This window comes from Bombus flavifrons, chromosome 6, assembly GCF_040668555.2.
Source record: "Bombus flavifrons isolate JBK064 chromosome 6, iyBomFlav1_principal, whole genome shotgun sequence".
NCBI classification, from domain to species: Eukaryota; Metazoa; Arthropoda; class Insecta; order Hymenoptera; family Apidae; genus Bombus; species Bombus flavifrons.
Genome location: NC_138447.1, coordinates 5,612,126 through 5,623,660, shown reverse-complemented (window position 1 = coordinate 5,623,660; position 11,535 = coordinate 5,612,126). Strand labels below are relative to the sequence as shown.

Genomic DNA, 11,535 nt, shown 5'->3' with positions numbered 1-11,535 from the left:
TTTATTTCATGTAATAAATGTTTATGACATGTTAATATTTTGTAAGATTTTATTAACTTTGATAATGTAATATACAAATATTAAAAACTACATAGTAACAAAAAATATTTCATCTGAGCGCAAATAATAGTCCATTTTATCTTTTCCTAAGTGCAATTTATGCAATCTTTTATTAATTATTAGGAAACAACATACATTATTTTTTAAGACATATATATTACAATATATCTATGATAATAGACAGTATACATATATTTTATGTAGTTCTAGCACAAAAATTATGAGAGATGAATAAGTATACTTTATATATATTATTGCAGAAACACTTTTTCTTTCAATTATTTTAATGAAAATATTATGTAACATGTTAACACTTAATGGAAAATAAATGATAGCTAATAATTTACTTATCGAATACTAAAATTATATATAAACATCAATTATATATAAATATTTTAATTCGTTGTAATTTTGTTCATAAAAAAATAGTTACAAAACTTCATAGCTCTATTAATTTTCTATTAAATATTTGAAAAGTATATTATTAACTATGTTAACACATATCCAATTTATTATTAGTGGGTGGTGCATTCAATCCACCAATGTCACCAGATTCAAGTTGTTTAAGTAGGCGAAAAAGAGCTGCAGCTTCCCTAATGCGGCTAAATTCAATGCAAAATGCTTGCACTTCAATAAAGAGTTCTTTCACATTTATGATTTTGTTCCTAATTAAGGATTGCAGAAAAACACAAACCAGACGTACTAAACGATTCTGCATATAACGATCTTTTATAGTTTCACAAGTAGAAATGCAATTACTAATGTATAAATGAACAAATTCTGTAGGTAGGTCCACAGTAGTAGTTAACCTATTAACTACTTCCATTGAATGAAGAGACATCTCCATATTTACCAAAACACTAAAATATTCTGTTATTTGACTCGATTGCATAAGTTTCAACAAAACTTCAATTGCGATCAAAGGGTTATTCTCTACCAAATCTGGTAGCTTTCCTGGAGTAAGGCCAATATGATACACCAGTTTTGGATCTCTATCCAATTCATTAACAAGATGCTGTTGTTGTTGTAACGTCAGTACACTTTTGAACGCTTTGCCCATCAATCTGCGAGCTTCTGCACCAGCACAATTTGAGACACACATATTAGTATCATATTCAATTGTAAATTGAGATGGATCTGTAACATTGAACCATGGTAATTCATCGACTGAGCGATAAAGAGGAGGTACTAATCTTAAAAACTCAGGTTGATAACTTTGACTACATAAAGGTGGATCATTGGCAGTTAAAACTTCTGTCATGTTTTTTGTTGCATTTTTATCAATCTCTGTTACTTTAGAATGATCCATATCAGGTAAAATCACAGGATTTCCACATTTGGCGATGGAAGGTAATTCTGAACGACGCTCTGCTAGTTGTACTTGTAAATTACTTAAATCAACAGGTGGTACAGATACAAAATACAATTCATCCACAATTTGTCTTGGAGTTTTCTTTAAAATATCCTTTTGGTTATATCCCAGTAAACTTATTAAAAGATTTTTTTCACATTGTGATAAAACTGGTATGTGTCCTGAAAAATTTGTCTTTGGTACTCCATTATTTGTATCTTCTTGGGATCTTAAAACCTGTACAAAAACAGGCGCAAATGGTGTCGATGCTAGTGTTTCTCCTCTATAAAGGTCAAATAACAATGCAACTGCTATTATACGTTGAACATTTTTTGGCAATAAATCTATATGCTGTAAAAGGAGAACCAATGTCATTCCCACTTTAAATCGATCTTCTTTCGGAAATATTTGATGTAACTGATTACAAAGACTTTCCAAACTCGTATCCAGGTTTTCTTCTTCCAGGATATCCAATAATTTTGATAAATCTTTCGGACTAAGCGTCATAATGCCTCAATAACAGATTGAACTAGGTTATAGCACCTCGATTATATTTTTTTTCCACGATTATATTCATGAATATCGAGGTTCAAATATAGTAATTCATTTCTTAAATTATTAATTACATATAACATATCAACTTACAGTATTTTAGTATTATATACATTTAGTTTTGTCACATTTTTTAGTTGTTACTTTACAGGTTATGACTAGAATACATATAGGACTACACGTAGGAATACATGTAGGAATACTTGTAGTATTCAATTATACGACCATGCTATCAACTCAATTGAAAATAATGAATCATTTCTATCGTAGTATGGAATTGAGTGTTATAGAATTTTAGAAAAAACAGTAGAAACAGTAGTAATATATGTACTATATTGTAGTAACAGCAAACTACTTTAACGCTATCTATTTCATTATTTGTATCGCGCCAATTTCAAAACTCATGCAACATATGTATATGCATCAATATAATTTCATACATTTGTTGATAAATTTATTTACAGATTACTTGTGTCTCAAATAATTTACAAACTTATAAGGTTCTTTCTAAAAGTCCATATTTTGAAATACTCCATTTCTTTTTATTGTTCTTATTAATAAATATTATTTAATTAGTCTAAAACTAAAAACAAATATATATAAACAGTTCGTATATGAATATCTCTGGTTACACTGTACAGTTCTGTTGTTAATAATACTATATAATATTAAACAGATACATATTATGTATATGTGTTTTCAAATTGTTTATTACAAGTAATACTCGTATATAATATGCTACATTCTTAATTGCATATATGGATGTAATTACTTTTTTCATTAACTAATTTCCTACTATATATATATATATATATATATATATATATATCCATATTTCATCCATATACAAATTTTCAATACATATCTTCATCCTGAGAAAATACTTAATATCTCAGATCATTATATGTAAAATTTCAGCTTACAATAAAGAAAGAAATTGAAATGAACTATATTTTTTTCAGATTACGATCTATATCTTTTTGCTTGAAAATTTCCGGTGTATAGAAACTATATAAATTAGAAAGAACTATATATATATATATGTATATGTATAGAAATGGCGCATTATGACACGCTCAAAGTATAGTTAGATTTGTTAAGATCAAAGACAGTTGTAAGTTTGATCATTCATAGTTTAGGGAATTTATAATTATTATCTAATAATATTAGTAAATGTAACTTTTTATAGTAATGATACTTTTAAAACAACTTTTTTGCTTTTTAAGTCGATTTACACATTATCACACATCAGCAAAAGTTTAGTTAACAATAATCCTTATGTAAAATTTAAGTGATAAATAAGTCATAAACTAATAATGTTCTATTTTCTAAAATTCTATTTTCTTATTGAGTAATTTAACATCATATATGAAAGATTTGAAATTTTCATTTCCTAATTACTTCTATACACATTGTATCTATTCATCTAAATTACACGTTAATCATTGATTTATTATCATTTTCTTAAATACTTTTACCAAATAATATACATTATTGGCTGATGTATCATCATTCAAGGGTTGTGAATTATTCTTGAAAAGTGATTTGTAACAATAGCGGCGCGTGCGTTTCCGCTTTATAAAAATTATTCCATATAAGAATCATTTCTTTACACTCCTACGGCTTACATTCATGCAATACTTCTAGGCTAGGTATGAGGTATGAGAAATACGGTCAGCTCTGAAACGGTGAAGGAATGCCAGGGTCCCCCACTGATCTCGCATACTCGTTCCCTCCCTGCCCCCGGCCCTCTGTAAATTGTGCAGAGATGGAATCCCCACCTCATAGGCAGAAGCACCTGTTGCGCAGCTACCTGTTTTACTCGATCCATGGGGCCGTTCTCTCTTTTCTCTTTCTCTTACTACTTCTTCTCTTTCTCTTTAGTATCGTGCACGGTGTCACGGCAGTAGGACGGTCTCCGATCGCGGTGCTGATTCTTCGGTAAAGGGCAACGACTCACGAAGTGAAAATAATGTCTTCTTGTGCACATCGAACGGAATCGCGGTGAACAGTGTGAAGCCTAGTCTGTTCAAAGGTTTAGGACGGATATTTCTTGAAGAAGAAACGTGAGTACGCTGCAGCAGCCAGGTTGGAAATGCATCGAAGGAGAGTTTAAGAAGGAGCAATGGAGGACGAGCCACGGGATACCTGTTTTGGGGCAGGAAATGTGGCAGGGGCTGTAATCGGTACTTTCCTTACAACAATTCTCCTGCTGCTGGTTGCTGCGCTCCTTTACAGACAGTGGCGTAGGCACAAGGGTGAGTCCTCGTATTTCATAGATATAGAAATCCTATCAACTGCCGGTAATAATGTGTCATAGGATCCGTAATGACAGATCGTGGTTTACATTCATGATCCTGTGTTCGCTCGAGCGCGCTCTAGCTGTTAAATTCAAGCTATTGCAACGACGTTCTTGCGACAACTAATTTGCTCATTCAAAGAACCAATGGTATTTTATCATTGAGGATAACAATTTGTTGCACTTACCGACTTGTAGTCATACTTTTACGATACCAAGCATATGCAAAGTCGATGAGGTTTATTGCACAATAAATCGGAATTTATTCCTACGCGTTATTTCTCCGCAACTTCTATAAAAATACATCAAATGCACGATGCAAAAGAACTCCGCCCTGGCACGCGGAACAATTATATGCATATTTTCTAATCGATCTACTGAAAGTTGGGCAATTTAGACACAACTGATGAACTGATAGATGAAAGAAATACAATTATGTAACTAATCGATGTTTCTCAACAATACAACTTTGTGATGTAAAACATTCTGTAAACCAAAACATCATGTGTCATTGAAGATGTAGAAAAAATCTATTTATTGAAATGACCTACTCAGTAGATTGGTTAATCTCCGAAGAATTGTCATAAAAATTTTACATGAATAATTAGAGATAATAGAACGATATATATCATAGTAAAAGAAATTCAAAGAAATATTCCTCGCCATTTCGTACATTCTATCAACGTGTGTTGCATATTACAAACCTTTTCGCTATTGCGTCGCAATTGATGCGTATATCCACGCAAAAGGTAGACCTTGAAGTGCCACTCGAGAGACACAATAAGACACGAAAGTCTCTCTAGCTCGATACATTGGAATCTCTATCTGGTGGAATGATGTTTACAGATTAGAATGTAAAATATCTCCTACGGAATGTGCATTCTTTACTTTGGGATCGACTTTTAGGATTATAGAATATACTACATGTGGAACGTTAAATTGCTACAGAGCCGATATAGATAGTTAAACAGTGTTCTTCAATTCAAAATAATATATAAATATAAGAAGAACTACCAATTCAATTTTTGAACTTTTCTCCTTTTCTTTCTTTTCTTTTATTCACCTCGGAATTACCAAATAGTTAGAAAAAATTCCTATATAATTATAGTTATGTATATCATTTAGCATAAATGATAATTGCATTTATAAATATTTATTAATTCTGTTGGAAATTTAAATCACACGCAAAAGTAATTTGTAGAAATGAAAGTTTAATCAATTGCGAAATGAATAAGATTGTATAAATATATAATGAAAATAAAAGTTAAAATACTAATAGCAAGTACAGTAGGAAAAGATATTAAAAGTGACAAATGAATGTTGTTACTTAACAATGATGTTACTTAACAAGTATCGAATTACCTAATAATGGTTAAATGGAATTTGAGGTTATCTGAAATAAGCGATTCAAATTATAAGAACTCTGTTATAATTGAAAATATTTGATACGTTGGATATAAATAGCAATTAACTTAATGATAAAGATTTATTTATATTTAATATCGATTAACTTTTATATGAATGTGTAGAGAAACAGACACACATATAAAATTAGTCATTATCTGGTCAAATGATGAGCATAGTAATAGAGTGATAATGTTTCAAAGTAAATTTAAAGAATTTATAGTAAACAAATATTCTTGAAATACACAAATTGAAGTTATTGTTCGTACAAAGGGCAGTCGAAATTGACTTGTACTATCTCGATAATATATTGTACTACATATTCATACATATTCATACAAGTATAGTACTTCCTGGTACATATGTGATACATAGTACACAAATACATATATATATTCTTATTATAAATTAGTTTTTCTTTATTATAAATTTTATTATAAATTAATAGAAAGAAGTGAATAATAACGAAACTTACTAATTGTGTAAATTAAATCTACCGAGGAGAATCGAACTTGTTTCATGATTTAAGTTCCTTCGTAAATGAAAAATGCACTTTGAAACAACCAGAATAGCATGTAATTTTTAATATATGCGTAAACGTAGTAGGCAGACAAGAGTATGCTAAACGCGGCAAATAAGCGCAAATCTGTAGAATGATGTCACCGTATGTAGTAATATAATTTACGTAATATCTCTCAAATATCTCTAAAATGACCAATATCCATTATATTTCCTTATATACATAATTTTTTTATATTAATTCGATGCGTCGTTTAATACATCGTACATATGTACATACAATCTATTCATCTAGACCGTTAAGTCAATATGTAATATTAATTAGTAATAGCGTAATAAAAGAGTTTTCTGTTGTTCATATAACACGCATTTGTATCTCAGTTTTTCTTTCAGGATCGTAAAACTTAACTTTCTTGGCGCTTATTAAGATCCGTCTGTATATTATAACAAATGAACATAAATGAGCACGAACAGGCGGAATCAGATAATTCAAGCAGTAGCTGGCATCAACGAACTACAACGATATCGAATAAACGCGTATTATACATATACTATGAAAATCGTATTCGCTCTGTTAATTAATATATCTTTTAAAAAATGTCTTATTTTTATATAACATATCGGAATATGTTATAATTTGTAAACAGAGAAGGAGTAGTTAAATTACTATAAGCGTAGTTTATGCGATAACAATGTCATGTAAAAAAATATATCAAATTCCGATAGATAGGCAATATGGTTAAACGAAAAATAATATTTATCGAACATTTACCCAGATAGAAAGTAATTTAAAATTCAAATACTTATATAAGAATTTTCGAGGCAAGTATTCCGCCATGAGAATTTATTTTATTTATTAGAAAAGTATATTTTAAAAGTAGCATATAAAAACATAAGTCCTATGAAAACATTCATTTTTAATGGTTTGAAATAATTAATCTCGATCAATAATAATATGAAACAAATATCTTTAGGAAAACACTTAGTACTGGTGACTGATCCAGAAATCGTCGAAGAAGCCTATGCCTTTGACAATCCCTGTTTCAAGGATGTCACAATATCGTCAAGTAACCGAATTCGAGAGGTACCGGTGTCTCTGACACCTGGAGACACTTCAAGCAAAGATTCTACACGATGGTCTACCTCCTGGACATCCTTAGGACTGGGCTCGACTAACCGCACCGATAAACGAAAAACTCTCGACGATTCGTGCCTTGGAGTAAGTTTTATCTCTTTTTCACCCGTTTCACGATGTAATACAGAAGTTATATTACGAATGAAGACATAACGCTGTAAGAAAAATACGAAAAGAATATGTATATTTTCGTCTGTAGTAAGCGATGTAAAAGATTTTTATGAAGCAGGCTACAGTGATTATAAAATAAACATTTCGTTTCAATATTCCAAACATGGAAGGTATTGTGCATAGCCAAATTTGGTTGGATGTACAGTTAATCTAGCCATCTTCGATACGTGCCTTTATATTTCTTGGCGAGGAGGAAGTCCATGGCGTATGAGTCGAATTATAAAGCTAATTTTTACAAAATGAACGTTTGAAATGTATGTAAGAAGTGAATATAAGAAGAAGAAGCACGTAATATAATAAAATCGAAGTTTTCTATGTAGATCAAAGAACACTGATGATTTAAAGGAATAGGAAAAGAATATGTTAAATATCATTTTAATATATGTAAAATGATTTATTGAAAGAAATAATACTTGTAACATTGCAATTATCGATAATGTGTTACTTTCAATTCGACTAATCAGAGATTTCTTTTTATGCAGCCAAAAGCAACAAGGATCAATATAGTTAGCTTAAAAAGCCGAGATTTCACAGGACTGGGATTTAATATTTGTGGCAATATGAGAGAAGGAATCTTTGTTAAAGATCTTCTACATCGTGGACCTGCATCGGAATCCGGTCGAATACATCCAGGTTAGTCGTTATTTTTATATCCAAGAACTAAATATTTTAAAGCAATCGTTATACCTTTATAACCAGTCGATAATTAGCCAAATTTAAATTTACTTGACATATTTTCAAATTCGATTCTCTTGAAAATGAAGATTCGGTTAAAAGAATTTTATTCCACATCTTCGACTTATTCTTGTACGTAGAATCACCCTTATTAAATACTAAATATATGTAAATAGCAATAAACTTGAAGAAACTTAATTCTTTTCCATTACTATATTCACAGGTGATCGTATAGCTAGTGTAAAAATCAGTTTTCGGAATATGGTTTACGAGGATGCCTTAACGATTTTAAGTTATGCTTCGCCATACGACGTAAAACTTGAAGTAGAAAGCGGTGGAATTGGATCGAAGCCAACCACACTTTTGAAAAAAAGTGTTGGTCCTAGCGCGGCAAGAATTTGTCATCCTTTATACAGGAGTCAATCAATTCCAGAACTCTCACAATCGAAGAGTATTGCGAAGAGACTCTTCATAGTTGATCCGAATGACTCTATCAATTCTAACTATTCGACGATGAATTCGACTTTAAAATCCACAAAATCCACACCAAATAGTCAAATATTTGAAAAATGTCATGACGAGTCCAAAGGCAATCACTATAAATTTGGTATTAAAGTTTTACCCTCCCTTGATGGAACTGTTCATCGCATTGAAAATCAAAATGAACATAACACAAATCTTGAAAGAAAACATTCAAAGAAACTCGATACAGAGAAACATTTGTCAAATATGAACGAAGCTTCCAGAGTTGGTGACAAAAAGGAAGAAGCTCAATGTCAACAAACGTCACAAGTATTGCAAGTTTCTAAGGGGAAAAATGATACCTTCGAACTGCATAACGATACATTAAATAAAAACAGCAAACTTAGTGATACGTCGATTCATGTACCATCCGAAGTACCAACAGAAGTTCATAACGCAGCTATGGCCGCTCGTAGAAACCGAAAAAATAGTTCTGAGCTATTAAATATATCAAAAAATATAGATTCCATCGAGGTAGAGGATTTCAAAAATCAGCAAAAGAATAAAAGGAAAGCTCCACCACCACCAAAAAGCAATAATTACGATATCGAATGTACTTCTACTATGAAGAAAGATTCGTCGACTACGAAAGAATACGATTTGAGAAAAGAAGATGAAATCAATAGTATTACTGATTATACGGATTCTTTATCTGAATATATAAAGAAAGTACGCGAAACTACAGAAAGAATAGATCCACGTGTAGAAGAAAAAGTAGAAACTTTGATAATTGATGGAAGACACTCTGAATCTGACACTGACAGCGAAATTCAAAACAGTTTTACGACTATCGAATTGAACTCGGCTGATATTACAATTCATCGGACACCTGTACCGGAGACAAATAACGACGAAGATGAAGAAGACGATGTTTACAGAAAAGCTGCGAGCTTAGGTGATCTGTCAAAGTACGAATGCAGAACGTCGGCAACACTTGAAAGAGCACAAAGTCTGGACATGACTGATACCGGCACGAAGAAACGTAAAGCACCTCTACCACCGGAGGATATTAATGAATCTACGGAAGATTTAACTAAGCTTGATCAAATGGATACTTTTGATAGAAGATTATTGAAAAAGTCGAATGAATGGGGTAATTTAGAAGATGTTGTATGGCGTAAAAAACAGGATTCGGAAGATAAGTCGAAAAAATCAAAAATTAGAAAAAAGAGTAATGGTTCGCTCGAACGATCTAAGTCTTCTATAGAAATTAAGTTAAAAGATGAAACTTCTGACTCGAAAGAACTAAATCCTACAGACGACGAAACTAGTATCGAACTTTATAATCTTCCCTTGAGCAAAAGACTTACAGAAGAATTTATTCATGCAGAACGAATGTTCAATCCAGATGAAGATAATTCTCTGATCAGAATTGTTAATGATGGAAATGTTGTTAAAAGTCCTACAGTTGAAGAAGTAGAATTACAATTTAAAAAGGAAATCTCATTGCCCGATGATTTTAACAATGATAGTATGATAATAAATGAACAATTTTCGGACCATGATGAAAAAATAGTGAATAAAGATTTCGAGAAAGCTTTGAAACATTTTGAAACATATGTACAAAAGCCGACATTATCAGACTCCTCTAAACATGACTTGTTTCGTTTCAAAAACTGGAAGGAAGATAGTTCATTAACGTCGAATGAAATGATTTCATATGCCGGTAAAAAATCTGTCAATGAAGAACCAGTGACAAAAATTAATATTAAGAGAGGATGCCATGCATGCGATGAGAACTGTAATCGTCATGAAACCTGCAAGAAAAAATCATTTACAAAAAGATCATCAACCCCAATACCTTTGCAAGACTATTCTCCCAATTCAATGGAAGGTAGTAGTTCCAATTCGATAACAATTAACGACGAAAAGGAACAAATCTCGATGTCCCATATCCATGGATCGACGTTTAAAGATAAAGAAAGTAGAAGTGAAAAGTCATCGCTAAATTCGAACTCGTCGTCAAAACGAGTAATTGGAGTCCCCATAAATCAAAGAATCGATCGAGAAAATGACGAAGACGAAGACGAATACGAATTCGGTTCTGGTGTAACTATAAATAACAAAAACTTATTTGATCGTGAGGATCGTCGTAACATTAACAATATCAGTGTTTCAAGTGGTGAAAACAGTGAAGATAGCGGGTTAGTTGGTGAATCAATGGATTATAATCCACAAGATTTTGATAATCGACCACCACTCCCAGATACGCCAATGCCACAAAAAACGACTTATATCACGGAAATCAAACTTTCTACTAATAGAGAGGAATTTCAAGAAGATGACAACGAGAGCAGTGAAACACTTTCCACAGTGGAAAGTAAGGGTAAGAAACCGATGCAAAACGAAATCAAAACAACTTCAAATGGGAAACCTACAACTAATAAAAAGCCTCCCGTTCCTCCCAGAAGAACAGACATTACGAAATCTAATAAAAAAGGAAATACAGAAAAACAAGTTATTTATGTAACCGAATATAAATCTAATGAATCAAAAGATTCAGATGGTTCAGACGCGTCTCATGAAATCAAACAACCAGATAATTGGTCCGCAGAGACATGATCGATAAATTATTTTAGGGAATAAAAAATAAAATCGGACATAAGAATAAAGTATTAGCGAATTACACAATAGTCAATAATATTTTCGTGGGTTTAGATTGAAAGTAATAAATAAAGTAATAAATAAAGTAATAAATACATATTATAAACTGAAGGAGCAATTCTAAACATTGCAAATTATTAGCAACATTTTTTCTACTAACCATTTTTTTTTTTTTTTTTTTTTTTTTAGTACAGGAATAAGACAGATATTATAATCAAATATGAAAATTTTAATACTATATAT

General features: G+C 31.3%; 2 protein-coding genes across 2 annotated transcripts; one reads left to right on the top strand and one right to left on the bottom strand.

Annotated features, from left to right (window-relative positions):
• Window positions 1–12: 12 nt before the first annotated feature.
• On the bottom strand, window positions 13–2,344 carry Not11 (CCR4-NOT transcription complex subunit 11). Its single transcript, XM_069114485.1, has 2 exons — window positions 2,057–2,344; window positions 13–1,923 (listed from the first exon to the last, which is right to left on the bottom strand). The coding sequence occupies exons 1-2, from the start codon at window positions 2,076–2,078 to the stop codon at window positions 554–556; spliced, it is 1,392 nt and encodes a 463-aa protein (XP_068970586.1). The 5' UTR covers window positions 2,079–2,344; the 3' UTR covers window positions 13–553.
• A 1,419-nt stretch (window positions 2,345–3,763) lies between these two features.
• On the top strand, window positions 3,764–11,357 carry LOC138180534 (glutamic acid-rich protein). Its single transcript, XM_069114482.1, has 4 exons — window positions 3,764–4,221; window positions 7,160–7,404; window positions 7,974–8,124; window positions 8,390–11,357. The coding sequence occupies exons 1-4, from the start codon at window positions 4,089–4,091 to the stop codon at window positions 11,248–11,250; spliced, it is 3,390 nt and encodes a 1,129-aa protein (XP_068970583.1). The 5' UTR covers window positions 3,764–4,088; the 3' UTR covers window positions 11,251–11,357.
• The last annotated feature ends 178 nt before the right edge of the window (window positions 11,358–11,535 follow it).